At 41.4% G+C, this 22,157-nt stretch overlaps 1 protein-coding gene across 1 annotated transcript; it reads right to left on the bottom strand.

Annotated features, from left to right (window-relative positions):
• Positions 1-4,305: 4,305 nt before the first annotated feature.
• Positions 4,306-21,870, bottom strand: atp6v0d1 (ATPase H+ transporting V0 subunit d1). The gene is made up of 8 exons (XM_084337411.1): positions 21,694-21,870; positions 21,005-21,176; positions 18,903-19,081; positions 17,778-17,857; positions 17,566-17,643; positions 16,385-16,561; positions 7,407-7,484; positions 4,306-5,726 (listed from the first exon to the last, which is right to left on the bottom strand). The coding sequence occupies exons 1-8, from the start codon at positions 21,818-21,820 to the stop codon at positions 5,565-5,567; spliced, it is 1,053 nt and encodes a 350-aa protein (XP_084193537.1). The 5' UTR covers positions 21,821-21,870; the 3' UTR covers positions 4,306-5,564.
• Positions 21,871-22,157: the final 287 nt, after the last annotated feature.

The raw sequence follows: 22,157 nt of genomic DNA, 5'->3' as shown, positions 1-22,157 counted from the left end.
ATGAACACCTGTATGTGCAATTTCCTGTAATATAGAGCCTTCAATCTTGACCAAAATAAAGCTGCTCTTTTCACTATAAAACTCAGTTTATATTGCAGTATGATAGCTATAATAATAATAACTTCACTGCGAGGGCTCTTTTAGCTAATGCTAGCTAGGCACGTATGATAGCCAATTACTATTATAATAATAATAATAATAATAATAACTTTCCCATCCTCCCAAAGCCCCTCCAGGGCCCTGTTTCATGTACGTGGTTCAACTAAGTCGATCAAGATGTCCATTATCCAGCTTCAGTTAACCCGATGTTCGAAGCCGGGATTTTCCTGTTTCACAAAGGTGGATTCAGTCTCGTTAACTCAAGCCAGACTTGCGAGTCAGGCTAAATGCGCGCGGCCGTTTTAGGTGAAAAGCCAGCACGTATCGATGGCAGAGATCCTGATTCTCAACGGCATTGATTGATTAATTGATTTAAGACTTTATTGACAGATTGCAATACGGCTCAATCGCCTCGCCGACAAGTTAAATGCGTTATCTATAGGCTAATTCTAAGTCCCTCATTACCTCAATCAATCAGATTATATTTCTTTAAACTTGCCTGCTGGATTGAATAATCAAATGAGATCTTGCTAGCGAAAATTATTAGTTAACTGTTATACAGAATTACGATACGGCTCTCTTACCCATTGATTGATGTATAGTCAATCTTTTACTTATCTTCTCTGTGGTGTAACGGGTTCTTCTTTTGACTTTCACACGGACGACCGGGGTTCAAGACCCTAGTCTTTTCCTTCTTTTTGCAATATAGGAATAATTCAATTTGGTGCACGTTGAGAGCTATATAAAGAATGACATCCTCAATGCATGTAGATTTATAATATTTTAACTTAAAACCAGGCTACTTTGGCGTATAATCATTAATATTATATTCAAAAAAATCATATTGGAAACACCGGGATTTGAACCCCGGTCGCTGGATTGGCAGGCTTGAGCACTACCGCTGGGCCACTGGGCCAGATGTGATAAATTCATTGTTTATACATTAATGAACGAGAGACCCGTGTTTAGAATATCCTTTGTTTTGAATGAAGTTTATCTCTTTATCCTCATTCATTAATGTGACGTCAACGGCTCATTCAATTTCTCAAATCCGTCAAACAGCGCATCTCATCAGACATCTTAATCCCAGTTACAATTAAAATAACCACATCATGTGTACATCGCACGAGCGAGCGCCACCGTCGCCACGGTATATATAACGTGCATTATTTAGGACAAAGTGAATTTAATATCAGCATTTTGGGTCTATTTTACATTTCAAAAGCCCCCTCTGGAAGAATGGAGCACAAAAACGTAATTCAGAATGGTATAATGCAGATCGTAGACTGTGGGAATAGTTTCAGGAAACGGGCTGTCACTTCTTTGCGGGGGCGTGGCGATAGTTCAGGCTAACTTGAACTTGAACTCTGCTTTCGACCAGGCTCAAACTTTTGGATATGTTGTCATGGTGATTTGGAAAATCCACGTATATGAAACCGGAAAGTCCGGCTAACCCAGTTATCCAGCTAAAGTTATCCGGCTAACTCAGTTATCCAGGTACAAGAAACAGGGCCCAGCCCCGTTCACATCCGCAGCACCAACAACAACAACAACAACAACTAATTGACGCTATCAATAGCCCCAGTGAGCGCGGCGGCTGAATGAATGAAAACTTTATTTAACAGATTGCAGAATGGGTACAATACAGTACGGCTCAATACACACAATTGTTAAGGGGATGCAGACCAGAGAAAGACGTTTGTCTTGTTTACATCAGGGTCCCCTTTCGTGACTGTGCTGCACCGAGTGAATCCACAGTCACTTGCTCCTCAATGGGAAACCAACCTAGATTTACCATGAAGGACTGGTTCTGGCCGAACAGTTCGTTATACAGAGACATTACAAAGGTGCTCACAGTTGCACGAGGGGTTCGCACAGAGATACGGGATGGTTTGAAAGCTCGGCGTTGCTAATAAATATTTTTAATATTTTTTTATAAACTGCTCAAAGCGGCATTATTTCCGCCGTTGGGTGATCACAGCGCCTGCGCACCATCCTGTATCTCTGGATTCACCCGGTGCAGCGCCGAGGCTCACCATACGAGAAATATTCAGTTTCAATCTGTTTGCGCATTTAGTATACAGTCACAGTGTTCGACTTACGTGATGATTTGCTCCATTTTGATGTAAACGCCGAAGAATAATCCTCTCAATGTTATCCAATATCCAGCCTGAATTTTTCAAGGGCTTTCGAAAAAGCCGCCTCCCCCAACATGTCGTATACGTCATGCCGACGAACCGTGGCCCGTGGGCACTGGATCAAACCATTAAAGTGGGAGGTCACACAATCTTTGGAAACTTAAAAACTTGCTATTAAGTGTCATTGCGTATTATTAATTTGATTGAAATTACGTAGTTATGGTTAGATAATATTTATATATTGGGGGGGGATATATCATAATTTATGATCAAAAAGTGAGGGAGCAAAGAGACAAGTTTGCTCCCCCAAGTTCAATACTGGTAGAGCACCCGCTTCGCCTGCTCTTATACGTAGGCGTCTATGATCATACAGAGCTATGGGTTATATGCAGGTGTACAAGCAAGTATAATATGGGTTATATGCAGGTATATTCAGACTAATGGGTGTATATTAGCAATCAAATCAAATCAAATCAAATTTATTTATAAGGCCCGACAACACACGTTAATGTCCCCATGGGCCGTACATGTCTTCTTTAAACACACAATAAATATAAAGATATAAATATTGTGTTCTTTGGATTTTCGGGGGAATCGATTCCCTGCAACAGAGAAGAGACAGAGCAAGTTGTGTGCGTGTTGCCTTCTTTAATCATAAAAGTAAATCAAGAAAAAAGTACAAAGGGAAAGATGGCACAGCAGCATCCTTGGTACTTTTCCCCCTACCCTGCCATTCATATCCGGTATGAGTAAATTGTTAGTACACCCATAATAACTGCCTGAGGAGTTGCATCACAGCAACCTAACAATACTGGATAGTCTTGGGCCGTAACAGTCACTCTACATTCACGTGGTGCTACAGTAAGAGTCCCAGGCAACGTACTCATGAATATCAAGATACACTGCTGCCCTCTGCTGGTCATTTATGTGCAAACAAATTAATGATACAAAGCTCCCTATGTCACAACAGTAATACTTTTGTACCCCATATAAGAAAAACAATCTAAAACATGACTTTCGTTTAATTTAATTTACTAATGATTTACTCATTGGTAAAAAGGGATCTCCTTAACACTTTCAGTGCCATGGACGACACTATCTTGTTTTATTAGGCCCCCCACTGAGTGCCCACGACGACAAATATCGTTTTATTTGTTTATTAGCGATCTGATTTCATATTTCATCAACCGAGTCTCCCGTTGGTACAGCAGCTCCTCCAGCAGCTCAGAATGGAAAAAAGCGCCCCTATCCCTGTGTAACTGCAGGTCAGTCGCTTAGATAGTCGATATGTAGAGGCGGAGCCAGCTGGCTCCTTGAGCTGGCAAGCTGTCTGCTCAACATGGAAGTCATCGCGGGACGGGAATCAGCCTGGAATATATATTCACAGTAGCCAATACTCAATCAATGAGCGTGATCGATATTTGGAATGGCGATCAGGAATTGGAATGATCTGTTTGGAGAACATCTGATCTGAGGTAAGGAATCTATTTTACCAGTCTTGGGATAATCAGAGTTGTATTCGCTGAGATCTCAGCGTTTGCCCTGTGTGTGTGCGCGATCGCTGATGAGGACATAAGAGAATCGATTTTTCAGCTCGCGTCTCTAGCGTGCATACGTACACATACTATCGATAATCTAGCGTTTATTTGAAAACGATTCATAAAGAGGCCGAAAAATGACAATGTTTTTGTGTATTCTAGAATATTCCAGTAAACGTCTTTTATCATGGAATCTTTATATTTTCCTTGAAAACGAGGGCTTTTTAAAATGCTATAAAATGAAAATGAACTGATAAAAAAACAATCCGCTTCGACAATGTTGATTGGAAAACGAGTCATTGATAAGCGACGGGCAGATTAGACACATAGCCATAATTTAAAACATAGATTAGACGTTTTTAACGCTAACATTGAAGTGGATGGTGGGCATTCAACCGGTAAATCAAGGTTAAGCAAGGGCTCTGAAAGTGTTAATGACACAGAAGTCCGGAACTTCTGTACTACAGAATCATCATTGTGTTTAATTATTCATATTTTCCATGGCTAAATAAGACACCTTGACAAGATGGAGTGGTGTAGTCTATTTATTTGTCACATTTACAACACACGTATGCACAAATAAGACACTTAACTCATGATCAAAACAGCAATAAATGAATTTTTACAGCATGAGAAAACAAAATCATAAGTAATCTTAAATATATATATATATATACTTTTTGTAGTTTAAACATTTCATATACTCACATATAATCTGCTCCATTCCAGGGCTAATTGTGACACGTGAATATATTTCAAAGCACACAGAATCGTTTTCAGATTGTAAACACCAATGTTCTGCACTGTATTTGCATTATCCAACGACAAAGAAAGCAAAGACAGAAATCTGGTTAAATTCAGACAATAACTACTAACTTTTTTTGGAGGGGTTCCGTCAACAACAGTAACTGAAAAGTCAAACTCAAAAACAAAAAAATAAATAAAATATCCAATTCACTTACTACAACTTCAAGGGAGAGTAATGCTCAACAAAAGGAATGTTTTCATGTTTACAGTGATGTTGCCCGTTACCCTCTTCAGTCTTTCCGGATCGCAGCTCCGTTATTGGAGAACGCACCGCGCGCGGGGGGGGGGTGACCCACGTGCCGCCGTCCTCGCGGACTTTGACACGACGCTACCGGAGGTGTGATTGATGACCCACTTGTGTTCTAAAGGGGGTTGGAAGAAGGGGAGGTACCAGACCGCATGCTTCTCCTGACGTTTGTCTTTTCACAGCTGGCTGACGGGTTTGCCGACAGAGGCTGCAGCTTTACCGGCTACGTCTCTCGCTGGCAGGAGAAATAAAAGCTCTAACTAACCATTCTGTACTTAATGGTGAAAATAAAGAAAACACACATGAAAGGCGTCTCCACCACTTCTGAGAACACCCCTCCACACAGTATGAACATACAACAAGCTCTTTGTTTTAACCAATCCACCCAATGTTACTTATGATGAGTACATCTACTACTAACCAGCATGGGGGGGGGGGGGGGGGGCAATTAGGCTACTACTTCACATCTAAGGGAGAAGAATGGAGGGCATTTAACGTCAACCCATCAAGACAATTAATGCCAATGTTAAAAGTCTGTGAGTAAATGTTTCGTGGTTCTAGGGACAAGATGAGGCCATTGCAGGTTTGGGTTTGAGATAAAAAAAAAAATGAAAAGGGCGGAATGAGACTGAATTTCTTGGATAACAGATTGAAGGTTATTCGAGTGTGGGTGTGATCAGAGTGGAGATCTGTTGGCGTAATCACATACGCATGGGGGGGGGGGGGGGGGGGGGTTTAGAAGATGGGAATGTAGTTGTCGATCTTGGCGCGGTGCCTCTGGGCGATGCACTCGGCGATCCAGACGATGTTCCTGCACTCCTGCTCCTTCAGCTTGACGTAGGCGTAGAAGACGCTGAAGTGGAACTGGTTGAGGAACGCCAGCTTGTTCAGCTTCACCTGGAGGAGCGAGACACAACACAGCTAAAAAAAAAAACTAAATCTCTTTCTAAATCTCAGTCCCTTCCTTTTGGAACTTGGTTTACACATAGAGCAAGCATCCATCAAATCCTCTACGAGGCGAGGAATTTAAAACTTGCTACGAGTCATCGTGGGTCTGTGGTTCATACCACATCATTAGCACTCGTCGCTCATCATTAGCACTTCAAGCTTTGTTTTCAAGCTGTGGTTACATTTGTGTGTGTGTGTGTGTGTGTGTGTGTGTGTGTGTGTGTGTGTGTGTGTGTGTGTGTGTGTGTGTGTGTGTATGTGTATGTGTATGTGTGTGTGTGTGTGGGGGGAAAAGAAGATGTGCTACTGACCGCATCTGTCTGTGTGGAGATGGAGAGTGTGTGTGAGCAGGGAACAAACTTAACTTTTTGACTTACCAGCCATTTGGCTGGTAGATTTTTAAAAGTACCAGCCGGGCAGATTTTTTACTAGCCAAAAATTATAAATAGCTTTTTAGTATATCGCCATGTGTTATTATTACATATAATACTCTCATATGCTATTTGCAATTAATATCATAAACAACATAAGGAATATTAGCATAATTTTGAGTGGACTGAAGGAATGAGTCAGCGTTAATAGTTTTAAATGCAAATAATTTATTGAAACATAGAAGTGGGGTCGACACACACACACTGTGTTTCAACTCACCACCCCCGCATCATATTGTAGTCTGTCTTCAAACTTCCACTCCTCTCGAAACTTTTTTATATTTGAATATCAACATTATCTGTCCATCCTCAGTAATCCTCAGTTTACTATAATATACTCCTGTCCTGAGTCCTGACTAGTAACTCTGTCGTCTTTCCAAACGCACGCACACACACACACACATAGGGAAGGGGAGAGTGCCCCCCCCCCCATTTCCCTTTCCTCAGTGCTGTTCACTGTGGCCTGGGCTCTGCCTCGTCTGATCATCAGGATTAGCTTGTTAGCTTACGTTAACGTTGTAGTGATTGGTACATAAACGTTCATTTCGGGCGATGTGGGCATAAAGGAATGGCGACGGTGCAAAGCATGTAGCTGCATTGGACTCGTTGTGAGAAGAAAAAAAACATCACAGACTTATTTCGCGTCTGTAGGCGCACTCCTGTGTTAACGCTGCTGTGTTGACGCTGCTGCTCTGTTTTCAAGAAAGTGAAACACGGAGTGGGCGGATATCATATGACTCGCGGAGTTGCTAGAGGGTTTTTCAAAATAAGAGTATCATATGAACCTGAACGTTGCTAGCTGCCGGAGCCCAGATATTATGACTGGAGCTGCGCTTGGGGCGGCAATGAGACCCGCACAGGTTTTTCAAAATAAGAGTATCGATATGAACTACACGCCAGCTGGCGGACTATTATTTTTAGCCGCCAGACGGAAAATCTACACGCATTTGGCGAATGGCGTGCAGTTATTTTGTTCCCTGTGTGTGAGTGAGACCTGCTCTTGACGGTGTGCCTCTGCCCCCGTCAAACCATGTGTGTGTGTGTGGATGTGCTTCTGACTTCGTTCCTCGGCACTGTATGTGTGCTTCTTTGTGAGAGTGAGTGTGTAGACGTGCTCCTGACCTCGTGCGACTGCCTCTGGGATGGTGAGTGTGCGTGCGTGCGTGTGCGTGCGTGTGCGTGTGTGCATGCTGCTCACCTCGTGCTCAAAGAAGCGGTCTTCCAGTGTCTTGTCCCCGGGGTTGCTGCCGGCCCCCTCAAACAGGAGCTTGTATTCCTGAGGCAGACAGAAGAGATGGTGGAGGAAGGAGGGTTAAAAAGGGTAAACTGGGCGCCAATACGTTCGGCAATGCAAACAGATAGTGGTGCACGATATATCGGCCGATATGGTACTTTTTTTTTTTTTTTTTTTTTTAACACGTCGGTATCGGTCCGATATCAAAATAGGGCCGATTTTAATTTAGAAAAAAATATATATATTCTATTTATTTGTATCCAACCTGTTTTGGCCTTAACTCAATCAGTGCCAGCCATTAGAGGCGGACCGCTGTAGCTGGGCCAAGCATTAAAAGATACAACTGCGTGACCTTGTTTGTAGAGCTAAATCTATATTGTATATTATAGCCATGGATACATTGCTATAGTCATTTGACACTGTTTCTTCCGGTCAAGATGCAAAAAAGAGATTTAGAGCCATATAGGTAAATTCTACTATTTGCGTTGGCGTTTCTTGCCTATACACGCTAGTATTCCCGAATCAAATTTATACAGTAGGTATTATATTTCATCATGAATGCATGAAGGGGGGGGGGGGGGGGTAGTTTCTGATTATTGATTACCAGTAACGGCATTAGTATTGAACGCTAAAAACACTGATCAGCTGGATCGGTATGAAGACCTTGCACAATCGAGCCAGAATTTACCTTTGATCGGGAGTATTCCAAAACTAATATCCCAATTGTTCGATCGATATCTGCTCCATCCGATTTCCATTTGGCCCACGACATAACCAAAGCAGCTAAATACGAACTTAGAGCTGCCATCAGGAAGGCAAAAATATCCTATGCCACTAAACTGGAGCAAAAATTGTATTCAAACAACACTAGGGCAGGCTGGAAAACTCTTAATGAACTAACCAATTACAAAAATAAATCCCCCCCCCCCCCCCCCGACGCAGACCCCCACCTCCCAGACAAGCTGAACACCTTCTTTGCCAGGTTTGAGAAGCCTCTTAAAGACAGCTGGCCCATCCCACCCCCTCACCTATCCACCCCACTCACCATTGACACAGACACAGTGAGGAACCTGTTGCGGGGGCTGGATAAGGGCAAAGCAGCAGGCCCGGATAACATCTCACCTGCCTGCCTCAGCTATTGTTCTGACCAGCTAGCACCAGTTTACACGGGCATCTTGACCACCTCACTCCAGCAAATGCAGATCCCAGCCCTCTTCAAAAATCCACCATCATCCCCATACCCAAGAAAGGAAAAATATCTAGCCTTAATGACTACAGAACCGTGGCCTTGACGGCAGTAGCCATGAAGGTGCTGGAACGCATAGTCCTGTCATTTCTAAAAATACTCACATCCCCCCTGATGGACCCCCTACAATTTGCCTATCGCTCAAACCGGTCTACTGACGATGCAGTCAACCTGGCACTGCACTACACCCTCCAGCATCTGGAGACCAAAAACAGCTATGCACTAGGGGTGCACGATATTGATTTTTTTTACCCCGATATCGATAACTTTCGGCTCCTCAAGGTCGATACCGATACCCGATAATATATATATATATTTATTGTATTATAAAAAAGAATTATGTATATTCCTGTAGTTTTGACCTAACCAGATTTATCATGACATGAGCGTTACTACTATGAACAAAACAAAGCCAAGAGAACAGTTTTGACTCTTCAAATAAAGTGACTATATTTATTTTTCCAAATAAATATAATTTGAGTCAATCACAAAATTCACAATCCATCAATGTCATTAACAATGTGTTTCCCTGAACAATGAGTGAACTAAAAACCAACAGGTATTGTGCTTTGTCAGCAGATAAAACATTTGACGCTATAGGAGAGGAGACTGTTGTGGTATTGGTCCATGAAACAACTATTACTTGGCATTTATAGGACAGCACGCCTCAAAAAGAATTAAATAAACCAAACAAATCATCTCTGTCAAACGTCTTTAATTTAGCAAACGCCTCGTCAAACTGCAAGTGTGTTGGTAAAAGACTACACGCCGCCGGCTCCTTTGCAGCTGGCTTTGGATTAGCTTAGCCTTTAGCTGCTCGCGCGTCGTCGGATTTTAATACACCATCGTAGCGGTGGTGATGTTTCAGGTGACTTATTATGTTGGATGTGTTATAGCTTGTTGCCCCTTTCCCTCCTCGTGGAACTTCTGCATTTGTTACAAATAGCAAGCAAACTGTTTTCCTCTGAAACTTTGAAAAAGTCCGACGACGCCATCTTTGTTTACCATCTGTGCTGCTTCTGAAACAGCCAGGCATGAGAAAGGGAGCGCTGGATTTGTGAAATTCCCTCTTCCTAAACCACACGCCATCAGTCGTACCACAGTACTGGCAAAACGGGAGGAGCCTACAGTAAAAACAAACGCCCTTCATCCCAATCCACCCACACCGGATTTCTTTTAACAAAAAAAAGTATTATATATTATCGGAGCTATCAATAATGTTATCGGGTTTATCGGGATGACGTCATAATTGCTGATATCGGCCCAATAATTATCGTGCATCCCTACTATGCACGGATACTTTTCATTGACTTCAGCAGTGCCTTCAACACCATCGACCCCCTCATACTGTTTCAAACCCTGGCCAACATGAACATTGCCCCCCCTCCCTCTGTTTCTGGCTGCTGGACACACTGAAGGGCCACAAACAAGTAGTCCTCTACAATAACCACACCTCTCTCCCTCTGACCACCAACATCGGGGTACCACAGGGGTGTGTTCTTTCCCCGTGGCTTTTTTCCCTCTATACCAACAACCTCCGATCAGCATCCCCCTCAGTCAAGACGCTGAAATACGCGGACGACACTACCATCTTAGGGCTGATCTCCAACAACAAGGAGGATGACTACCGGTTGGAGGTGGAGCGGACACTAACGTGGTGCAGAGAACACAACCTCATATTAAATGAAAGCAAGACTGTTGAACTTATCATTGACTTTAGGAAAACCACACCCACTAAAACACCCATGCTCATCAACAATCAACCCATTTCAGCCACAGAAAAATTCAAATACCTAGGAACATACATCAGCAATAAACTAAACTGGGACCATCACACCACTCATCTACTCAAAACAGACAATCAAAGACTATTTCATCTCAGACAACTCAAGAAATACAAGGTCAGGAAGAACTTAATGGTACAATTCTACACAGCCATAATACAAAACATTATATCATTATCCATCACTGTATGGTATGGCAACACACCCAAACACACAATACACAGACTAGATAGGATCATAAAAAGGGCATCCAAAATCATCAACTGCAAACTCCCCACCCTGGACTCCATACACAAACATCACACCATCACACACGCAAACAAAATCATTAGTGACCACCTGCACCCAGCTCATCACCTCTTCCAACACCTCCCCTCTGGTAGGAGGTTTAGGTCACTAGGTACTAGTCGTACTGTAAGGTTGAATAATAGTTTCTTCCCCAAGGCCATACAACTGCTCAACTCCAACTCCTCCTAAATGTACCCCCTGCTGTTATGTTTCTCTGGTTTATGTTACATTGAACTGACATCTATAGTTTTTCGTACTGTACTGTTTACGTCATGTATGTTATCTGTACTGTACTGTTCCATGTGTCTTTTATGTTTTATGTGGTGTATTGTCGCAGCTACCACCTGCACCGTGCTTGAATTCCACCGGCCTGGCCGTGTGGCAATAAAAGGAACTTGAACTTGAACCACAGCAACCAACCACAGCATTTGCATTGGATGTCCCGTAGACGTTTGGATGCGACCGATTGAACCTCTAGCCTGGCAGTCTACTGAAAATCTGCACCTGGAGACCTTTCAGTGTAACACAGGGTGTGGAACAGGGTTTACTGCAGCTCGATACCGCCACCTGGGAGAATCTGGCCAGTACTGCACCCTTGGCGTTGCAGTAGGCCTTCTAACGGCAACATACGGGTCCCTGGCATTGAATAGGATATTAAAATCGACGAACCAAAAACGTAATATTACGTGGTTGGCACCCAACGGTTGTCGGGCAAACACATAATATTACGTGGTTGGCCCCGAATTAGTTAAATTGTTAAAAAAATATCAGTCATTTCTGAAAATAAATTACAAAAGTAAAAATAAATAAATAATGCGTTTTGGAAAATAGCTCTTTATTTGATTATCATAAAAAACTGTTTTCTATACAGAGATATTGACATCGGTAAATATCGGTATCGGCCAGAACAGCAATATTAATATCGTTTATCGGTATCGGCCACAATTTTCACATTGGTGCATCACTACAATTATTATGATAGGGGACCTTTTGTTGGGAGAGGTGGCGGGAATACTGGTCATCTGGTTTACATCAAGTGTGCAAAGAAACTAATAATGTTCTCTTCTTGGTCACACCGATTTGTAAACGTAACCACCCGACTACGTATGAATTGACACTTTGAATCTAACTTGGCATGGCGGTTTGCAAAACAATATGCGTTTCGTATTATGCCTCGTAAATTGATAGTGCGCTCCACGCCCAGGGGCATACAGTCACTGTGATGGCGAGGGGAGAATTTGGGGAATTATTACATCCATGATGAGTTGCAGGCAAGAACATCTGGCAGTCGACCCAAACAGTGCTCAATGTTATTAGCTAGGTATTCAAAGCAAGAAAATTCTATATTAAACCGTGCTCTAGACTCTCACGCTATGTCCACACAGCTTACCTGTACCAGTGCATGACGGCTGCCTCACTGAACTGCTGCGGCTCGCACGGGCATGTTCCACACAGACGGCATTACTGCTGCAGCGCTGCTACTGCCAGCCCTATCTTTCTGCCTTTGATAATAATATAGACATTGAATCTATAGCGAAAGGTGTCAGTTATGCAATGTTGCGTAGTGCTGTACCAAATGTAATTTTTGAACATTTGAAGCTTCTATTGAAGTATTCGAACGAAGCTTCGAATGTCTATCGTCATGTTTTATGACGTAATCCAATTTTTTTTATATCCTCAAACTAAATCCTCAATTTGAATAAAGTGATTCATCCGATTAAATTAGTCATTATAATTTTTTTTATTAAATCAACTTTCTTTAACACATGATATTTCTCGTTATTTAATCGTTATTTCTTTTATTAGCGATATCCATTCATTCTTCATCCGTCCAGCCTGACATTATCATTGGGAATGGCTCTGAGCTCGAAAAGGGCAAATACCGCCCCCTATCATCTCCCGGATGGTAATGCACATCATTGGATTGGATTGAGTGAAAAAGTGCATCAGAGAAAAACTCCGGTCCAGGGTTTTCCCACCTCTGACAAGCAGTGTCGTGTTACCAGATTCACTGGCGAGGCTGGGAGCAGCTTGGATTATGCGTTTCGGACTATAAGGTTGGATCAATAAACGCGATCAATATTTGGAATGGCGATCAGGAATTGGATTCATCTTTTTGCAGAACATCTGATCTGAGGTAAGGAATCTATGTTACCAGTTTTGGGTTAATCAGAGTTGTTTTTCACAGATTTCACAACGTGTGTGTGTGTGTGTGTGTGTGTGTGTGTGTGTGTGTGTGTGTGTGTGTGTGTGTGTGTGTGTGTGTGTGTGTGTGTGTGTGGCATTAGGCTCTGAGCGCGGCACGAATAAATGATTTTTCAGCCCGCTTTTGTATCGTGCATAAGAACACAAATACTCTCGATAATCTAGCATTTATTTGAAAACAATTCATAAATCAGCAGGAAAATGACAATGTGTTTTGTGTATTCCTATTGTGTATGGCTATTTTCGCGGAATTTCTCTGAAATTACTAGAACTCTCCGAAACTATACTCGTATTCAAAGCGGTATAAAACGGAAATGTACCGATGAAAAAACAATCCGTTTCGTACATGTTGACTGCAAGCAAGTCATTGATAAGCGACGGGTGTATTAGACACATAGCCATAATTTAAGATATACCGTAGTTTATGCGTTCGCAAATGTGCTCGTCCTCCCATTGATTAACGTGGTGGCAATGGCATCCAAGCGATAAATCGTCATATCCGGCTGGCAACCAATGTGTTAATGAATATAACTCATCAGTTTCGTCAACATAAATAATCCAATAAGGGCATGGTTGGTACGAAAGTGATGGTGACGTCTTGATGGAGCGCAGAGTGCCAAGCGGATGCAGATAGGGCTACATCATTTATGATAAATGTTTTATTTAAATTTTTATGATGAGTCCCCATTGGTTTAAACAGAATGAATAGACACAAAAAATATATATATATATTAAAAAGAATTAAACAAAAAAAAATGTTATTCGAATGTTGATTTAGAATTAGAACGTCAACATTATGAACGAAGCTGTGTATTGTGTAATGTGTATTGATAACATAGTGCTGTAATTACATTTTCTAATAAATATGCATGATCAAGTTCAACAACGTGTGCTTTTATTTTGATATTCCTTAATTCCACGTTGAAATTACGTGATGTGGGGTCCCCAAAAAAAATCCTAAATAAAATGGGGTCACGGTATGAAAGAGTTTGAGAACCCCTGCTCTAGATGATGCGCTGCTGCCGTGTGGCTGCTCTAAATCTGTTAACGCGGGTGCCAAAAGCAAGAGGTTCCGGGCGCCCCGGTGGCGCACCACTTTAAGATGCATACGATGCATAAGATTGCAACGTCCTGGGTTCGAATTCGGCCAATTTCCTCTGTTTATAATAAAACAGAAATGTCCTAAAACATTTCGTTAAAAATCGAATTAACTCAATGGAGGCCAAACCCGAGATGAGGCCAAACCCGAGATAAGTCGGGTTAACTCGCCATGCGTTGAACGCCAGACCCGAGATATCTCGGGTTTTGGTCGTTTATTCTTTTATTCTATATTTTTATTCTATATTTGTATTCATTATTCATCCGGGGACCTCTGTTACCATAGGGAATGAGTCCGAGATCGCCGAAATGCAATACCGGCCGCATCCAGCTAGACGGCGGTATTGAGCACCCTTTGAAACCTTATATCTTGCCCTGTGTAACATTCAAATCCCTCCGGGCGCAATTTTCTGGGGGGGGCGAGTCGAGCGGTTCGACGGATTGCATTGAAGCGCGTCAAATACCCCCGATCCATATGTTGTGGTGGGTTATGTCGTGGACCAAATGGACATCGGATGGACCAGATGACGATCAAACAATTGGAATATTATTTTTGGAATACTCCCGATCACAGGTAAGGACTATCAGACGTCAATTCTAGCTTGATCGTGCAATGCTTTTATACCGATCGAGCTGATCAACGATTTTAGTTTTCAATACAAATGCCGTTACTGGCAATCAAATAATCAGAAATGACACCCCCCCTTTCATGCATTCATGATGAAACATAATACTTATTATATACATTTGATTTGGGAATAGTAGCGTGTCCAGGCAAGAAACGGCAACGCTTATAGTAGGATTTGCATACAAGGCTATAACTCAGCCTTTCGGGAATTACCCCAGACCACTCTAAAACGATACTTATATTCACCACGGTATAACACGGGAACGTGTGGATGAAAAAATGTATTATTTTTCATATATTGAACGATAGATAGTTGATGTCAAATGGGCCATAGTATTGTATCCATAGCTATAATATAGAATATAGTTGCTCTACAAACAAGGTGACGTACTCCTATCTTTTAAAGTGTGGCATTGCTACAACGGGACCAGTCTAATCCCTGGCGCTGAATGGGTTAATAAAACCAAGAGGTTCCACTCTGTGGAGAGGTGTTTTTGGCCAACAGCTAGGCTATTGGTCCGTATCAGCTTCCATTCATTTGTGCTAAGCTAGGTTAGCTTGCAGCCGGATAGCTTTCCACTGAACACAGAGGAAATTGGCATCTATCCGAGTCTCGTTTGACTCAGGAGAAGACGGTAAGAGCATTTCCCATAATGTTGTTGTGTCCCTTTAACAGATTAGATTTGAACCAAACTAATGTTTGCCATGACATAGTACATGATAGAGACATGACCTGTCACAATGATAGATATTGGTGTGCCAAGTCATCACAGAAAATATCACACCAATCACGATAGTGATGGTGGCGCTATAATCAAAAGGTCAAAGTCTCAAAATTTGAAAAGCCATAACTCGTCATAAGTCAGATTTACTAAATATTTTGTACACATATACTGTACAGCTCCTTGGTGTACAACTTCGCCAATAGGACCGGAGACATGGAAAAAGCGTGACGTTGGGTCTTCCTGGCTACTTCTGTCATCAGCACTGGACAAATATGCAGACGTAAGAGCTCCCAAAAGAATGGAGTGAGACATACATTTGCTTATACCAGTAAAAGTACAGGAAGCTCATTTAATTGAGCAACAGCTTTGCAATGATTAGGGTCTTAGAAACCTATTGACATTTTAAACTGAGAATGTCATTCAGAAGATCTTTTTTGGAAGGGATTTTTGTTATATTTTGGGTACAAATTGATGATGCATATCAAATAATTTGATGAGCAACAACGAGGGTACCATAAGCTAGGCTAGTGACATAGCTAGTTTTTATATCAAAATGTGCAAATATTTTATTTGCATTATAGAAACTGACATTCCTGAAATATTTAAGCAGTTAATTGCTATTCCAGACAATTGTAGATGCACACATGAGTTGTCAACGACGTGGTGTTTCAGTGAAGACATCGACTCCAATTCATTTCCCCCACTGATTGGCCTCTACGATAGGACCACCCACGTCTACCCCATTTGATTTGAAGCCATGTCGCTTCTTTTTATTTTATTTTTGTATTATTATTATAACGTTTTCACCCTAGTACTCGATTGCCCACCCAATTGACAAATATCAAGCTCCGCCCCCTGTGCTTGATCCTCCAATCACAACTGTTGCTTTCCTTGGACAAACAATGGTCCATATGATCCCAGTCAGCTAGTCTGCCATGGACCCAATCTATTTACCCGCCCTCACTTACGGGGTAGAAGTCAGCCACAGCCTTGACCTGCTCGTAGTCGTCGGCGCGGGCCAGCTGCGCCAGGCCCTCGGGGTACAGCTTGCCGCAGTGAGGGAACAGCTTGGCTCTGTCCTCCTTGGACAACTCTGTGCCAAATGAGTTGATGGTGATGATGAAGGCCCTCCTGTCTGCCTCAAACTGCAACCCGTGCACAGGGAGAGAGTCAGTGCCGATCTACCATAGTGCTGTGGTCAAGTGTCATGTGTCGAGTATGCTTCCTTAATGTCACACTATGGGTTACTTTCTGCCTGGGTTGTGTTCTTCACCAAGCGTGATCATACTACAAAGACATGGGACGTCATGCTATGGCCCAGCAAACCAATCCAGCTTGGGATTATATGTTTTAATTCATTCAAATTGTAGGAAACATAATGTATATTAAGCAGTGATATGGTTCTACATGAGAAAGAAAAAAAGAAAAATTTTAAAAGAAAAAGAAATAAAGCTGCATAACTGCATTATGGCAGAATCGTACGTTATTCAGATCCTGCTTTACAGCAGTAGTTTATGTCATTCAGATCCTGCTTTAGAGCAGTAGTTTATGTCATTCAGACCCTGCTTTAGAGCAGTAGTTTGTCATTCAGATCCTGCTTTAGAGCAGTAGTTTATGTCATTCAGACCCTGCTTTACAGCAGTAGTTTGTCATTCAGATCCTGCTTTAGAGCAGTAGTTTGTGTCATTCAGACCCTGCTTTACAGCAGTAGTTTATGTCATTCAGACCCTGCTTTAGAGCAGTATTTACATCATTCAGACCCTGCTTTATGTTCTCTACATATGGACTTGAATAACAAACATTTCCAAATAAAAAGAGAAAGCGTCTTTCATTTGTATTAGTTCACAGGATCATCAAAAAGCAGTCATGAGGCATATGGTTATTTTTTCAAATTTACAGAACGGTTACTATAAGGTGATATATATGGTTACTATAATAAGGTGATATCGAGATATGAAATTACCCATTTTACCCATTGTGATAGATGATTTTGTCCTTATCACACAGCCCTAATAATAATAATAATAATAATAATACTAGGGAAAGTCGGGTGTGGCGAGTCAGCAAAAATAATAAACCAATTAGTCCCGATATGAATAGAACCCGAATGTGAAATTCAACAGTGTTGTTTGAATAGAGAAACGTTCACCTCCAGAATGGGGCACATGGTGTCAGCTGTGGTGCCTCCCAGGTTGGAGCAGAACTTGTAGAAAGCCTCCAGATAAGCCTGTTCAAAACAACCCACAGTTTGGTTTTCAAAATGTACAAGCATTAGATTAGACACTGACTGGACAATGCTCAATTAGGGACAAGTCTATCCAAGGACTTGGAGAAAATGCTTTATCTGCGTTATAATATTACCTTATACAGTGTGTTACGGATTATTTCAATGTTCATCTCGTCCAGATCCTGCTCAGATATACAGTCCTGGAAGAACGCAGCTGAAAGAACAAAGGTAAAAGGCATAGCTAAGACAAAGTGCTTGCTCAGGCCGACTGTGTGTTTTCTTGAGTCATAGCCCCATCTTCTGTTCAACATAATACATTACTAGGATTGGATTTTGTCCACCGATATTTGACAAATCTGAAAGATTGTGTCCCACACATTACCGCAAATGAACGCAATGATGCAAAAGAACCTACATCTAAATCTAGTGCTTACTAAAGAACAAACCATTTTTGTGAATTGTGTTGTGAATTGATAAGTGCACATCTGGCATTCAAAACAGGTGAACAGTGTAGGAATCACAATACTTGTGCCTCCTCCTTTTTAAGGGACCAAAAGTATTTGGACAATTGGCTGCTCCACTGTTCCATGACCAGGTGTGTGTTATTCCATCATTATTTAATTTACAAGGAGCGGATAAAAGGTCTAGAATTAATTTCAAGTCTGGTATTTGCATTTGGAATCTGTATATACTTCAGGCCGTCATTGACTGCAAAGGATTTGCAAGTATTAAAAGTGACAATTTTATTTATGTTTATTATTGTTAATTTGTCCAATTACTTTTGGCGTCTTAAAAAGGGGGACATATGTAGAAACAGAGCCAAAATTATGAAAAAATTGTGTTGATGTCCAAATATTTATGGACCTGACTGTATGTAGATTGGGGTTGACTGATATATGTAGATGGAGTTGATATATATGTATATGGAGTTGACTGATATACATGTAGATCAAGTTCATATGTACTTTAGATTGAATTGACTGATAATGTAGATGGAGTTGCTAATCGACTGATATGTATGTAGATGGAGTTGCTAATCGACTGATATGTATGTAGATGGAGTTGCTAATCAATTGATATAGATGGAGTTTAACCAAAATGGCAAAAATCACAAGCTTGGAGTGACATATTGATACTAGTCAACATAGGGGGAGGGTCTAATGCAAATGCAAAGCTGGCAGCTGCAGCCTTTACATGTTAACTGTAAAATAATAGTGTGTGTGTCTGTTGTGCATGTGTGTGTGTATCTGAATTCCTACCAAGAGGGGTGTCCACCAGGATGGCATTATAGAGCTCTGCTGGGGTCTGGGCAATGTTGACGGCCTCCATCTGCTCAAAGCTGCCTAGCGGGTGGCATTTGGGCACCAGCTCAGAGATTGCACGTTGGTGCAGAGTGCCTGTGATCAGCAGGATGACGTTGTCAATCATATAGCTGTATCTATGGTCAGAGAGGAGAGGGACAGACAGACAGAGAAAGCTTGTCAGCCTATCTTAAGCCCACCCCTCTTTTGAGGGTTCATCCAATCACAACTGTTGCTTCCCTCTGACAAACTTTGTTGGTCAAAGACAACAACAACCACTGCCAGGATCAGAGATGATGGAGAAACAGAACTGGCTCAAGTCATGGTGTCGCAAAATGTTGCCTTCCTTGTGAGTTATATAAACAACACTGTGACAAGTCCATCACCGATATCCTCTGTTTTGTATTGATATTGTGTAATCCAGCACAAAGGAATCCTTTCCAAACAAAACTTGCTACAAAAAAAACCACACACGTTTGCAATGCTTCTCCTCGCTTCATCAACACATTTCATGAACATTTCTCATGTGGGGCGGGAGCTAACGGCAATACAGGAAGCAACAGGGTTTATGGGAAATGTGGTCTTAACGTGATAATTAGGCTATCATTTGTTTAAACCAAGATATCACAACCAACCTGAACCAGGGCATAACATTTATTATCGGTTGATCTTTACAAATCAAGACTCGATAGTCGAACAATGGCATAGCCGTCTGTGCTGACATTTTATTTAAAAGAATAGTCAAAAAGAAAATCTAATTTAACCCTAAAAAAGTAAAATTTTACTGGATTTGGAGATTCGGGGCACCCCTAATATAGTGGCCGCTTGTCATTCCCTATGTTTTGACAAGTGTCGCAATGCACCCGCTTAGATGTTTCTTACTCTGTAGCAGAGTGTGACAAAGTTGAATGGCCAGACTGCAGCTGATGGAGTAGTTTGCAGGGTTTATTGTCCAAAAGAAAGATGATGGTTAAACAGAACATTTGTCAGTTGCTCAGTTCAATTCAGTGAAACAGGTCAGATAATCAGTTCAGTGACTTCGTTCAGGTAACAAAACGTGTCTCAATAGCAGGCACATTTATGATTACAGAGCCTCTTATAATAAGAGGTGGTGTGCCCCCTAGTGTTCAAACATAAATACACCATTACCATAAATAATACATTTTCTGGCTTAAACAATACAATATCCAACATGTCGGTTTTGGCTTCTTCTACACCTAATATCTATCTTTCACAATTATCTGTTTACATATTCAAAATCCCAGGATAAATAATGCAATTGATGTTCATCACATTGAATTGCATGATAATGTAAAGTGTGATATCAAACCAAAACTCTTATTTTCACATAACATCCCCTCAAATATTAAAGACCTCATTTTGAAAAAAGAATTTGTTATGTGGTTGTTATCAGTTTATTTAGAAGACAGAATTGGGTGCAACAATATCATAATAATCAGATATTTTTGTAGATCTGGTATGTCATAAATGTCTAGATGTAACAGTACTGTCTACCTGTATGTCATGTATGTCATATATGTTATGATTAATTGAAAATGGGGGACCCTGATGTAAACAAGACTAAAGTCTTTCTCTGGTCTGCATCCCCAATTGTGTGTATTGAGCCGTACTGTATTGTACCCATTCTGCAATCTGTTAATAGAATGTTCAATCAATCAATCAATCAATCAATCAATCAATAATATCATCACAATATGATCCTGATACGATAATAACGAGCCCAATCCTAATAGAGTATACCACTTTTTCATGCCGATACCAATTTCAGAGCCCTAAACTACAAGTACTGTCTGATACAGACAACGAATCCTGAGCAATATAGACTTAGATGTAGACATTAGATTGGGGTATTATGGTCATCAATATTTGACCTACAAACATAATTGAAACTGACAGAAGGAATCCTGGATGGCAATTGTTCCTGGCTATCTACTATGGAGCAAGATCGAAGTCAATGTGTCCACAATATGAGTTCTATGTGTATAGCTAATGCATCACTACAATAGAAATAGAGGGTCAATATCAGGTCGAGAGCTTACGTGATGAAGTCCATGAAACTGGCCAGTGGCTCATAGGACTGGTTCCTCATGTGGCGAAACTCCACCACCATCTTCTCCTTCAGCTTGTCATCGATGACCGACACAGTGAGGGGAGACGCTTCGTTGGCCAGAAAGCTCCCATAGTCTGTGCTTTGCAAATGGAGCTTCAGGTCTATACGGGGTAAAGAGACAGGAGATTATCATACAGTCAAATGTGCATTGTAGCAGTACTGTCTATCTGTATGTCATGTACTCTGTATGTCATATATGTCCTGATGAATTGAAAATGGGGGACCCTGATGTAAACAAGACGGAAGTCTTTCTCTGGTCTGCATCCCCTTAACAATTGTGTGTATTGAGCTGTACTGTATTGTACCCATTCTGCAATCTGTTAATACAGTTTTCAATCAATCAATCACATATCTACAATACAGGCCATCTGAACAATATCCGTGGCGAGCACACTAGTGCAACAGAAGGGTGCAAATCCAAGGTTAGTCAAGAGTTGGATGACGTTATAGCTAGAAACTGGATATATATCTAACGCTAGTTACCGACGTTACTTCCTCAAAACAGAATCACGTTATTGATTGACCCGTTACTCCAGGGAAGCTAACAAGGCTAAACCCATGTTAGCTTACAGTAAGGGATGCTAATGTTGGCTGTTATTAGTACGTGAAGCAGCTCACCTTCCAATGTTTCGCACTGGACAAGATTTAAATAATCTCCCTGAGACAGAATTCCAGCCTTAAATCCTCTGACCAACCCTTCCAGATAGCCATTGTCGACATTAAAATATAGCTCCGAGAAAGGCATTTTGTGTTTTGACAGATGCACCAAGAACTGAACCGTCTTCGTGAGAAGGAGCAGAGTACCCGGATGTGAGAGGCACGTGATCAGTGGAGAGAGTCATGTGACTCGTCATCTGACAGAGATGACCGTGGAATTTAAAGGGATAGTTCACCGATAAAACAAAGTTATTCGGGTTATGCGGTAAAATATAGGTACTGCACTTTTTGTTGAATGAGGGTAGGGGAGGGGTTGCTTGCTTTTGCTGGCCACATCTCATGCTCTACAAATAGATGTCTGGATAAATGCACAAACATATACAGTAATATATAACATTATAACATTATTGCTTTTATTATTATAC

The sequence above is a fragment of the Notolepis coatsorum genome (assembly GCF_963971535.1).
Source record: "Notolepis coatsorum genome assembly, chromosome: 20".
Taxonomy (NCBI): Eukaryota; Metazoa; Chordata; class Actinopteri; order Aulopiformes; family Paralepididae; genus Notolepis; species Notolepis coatsorum.
Note: the sequence above shows the minus strand (reverse complement) of the source record. Positions and strands in the feature narration are given on the sequence as shown.

Excerpts from the sequence above, each read along its gene's own strand:
- atp6v0d1 (XM_084337411.1), bottom strand. The coding sequence starts at position 21,820 with ATGCCTTTCTCGGAGCTATATTTTAATGTCGACAATGGCTATCTGGAA. Across the intron at positions 19,082-21,004 it reads AGTTTCATGGACTTCATCAC|ATACAGCTATATGATTGACA; the intron begins GTAAGCTCTCGA and ends CTCTGACCATAG. Across the intron at positions 7,485-16,384 it reads CTGTGGCTGACTTCTACCCC|GAATACAAGCTCCTGTTTGA; the intron begins GTAAGTGAGGGC and ends TGTCTGCCTCAG.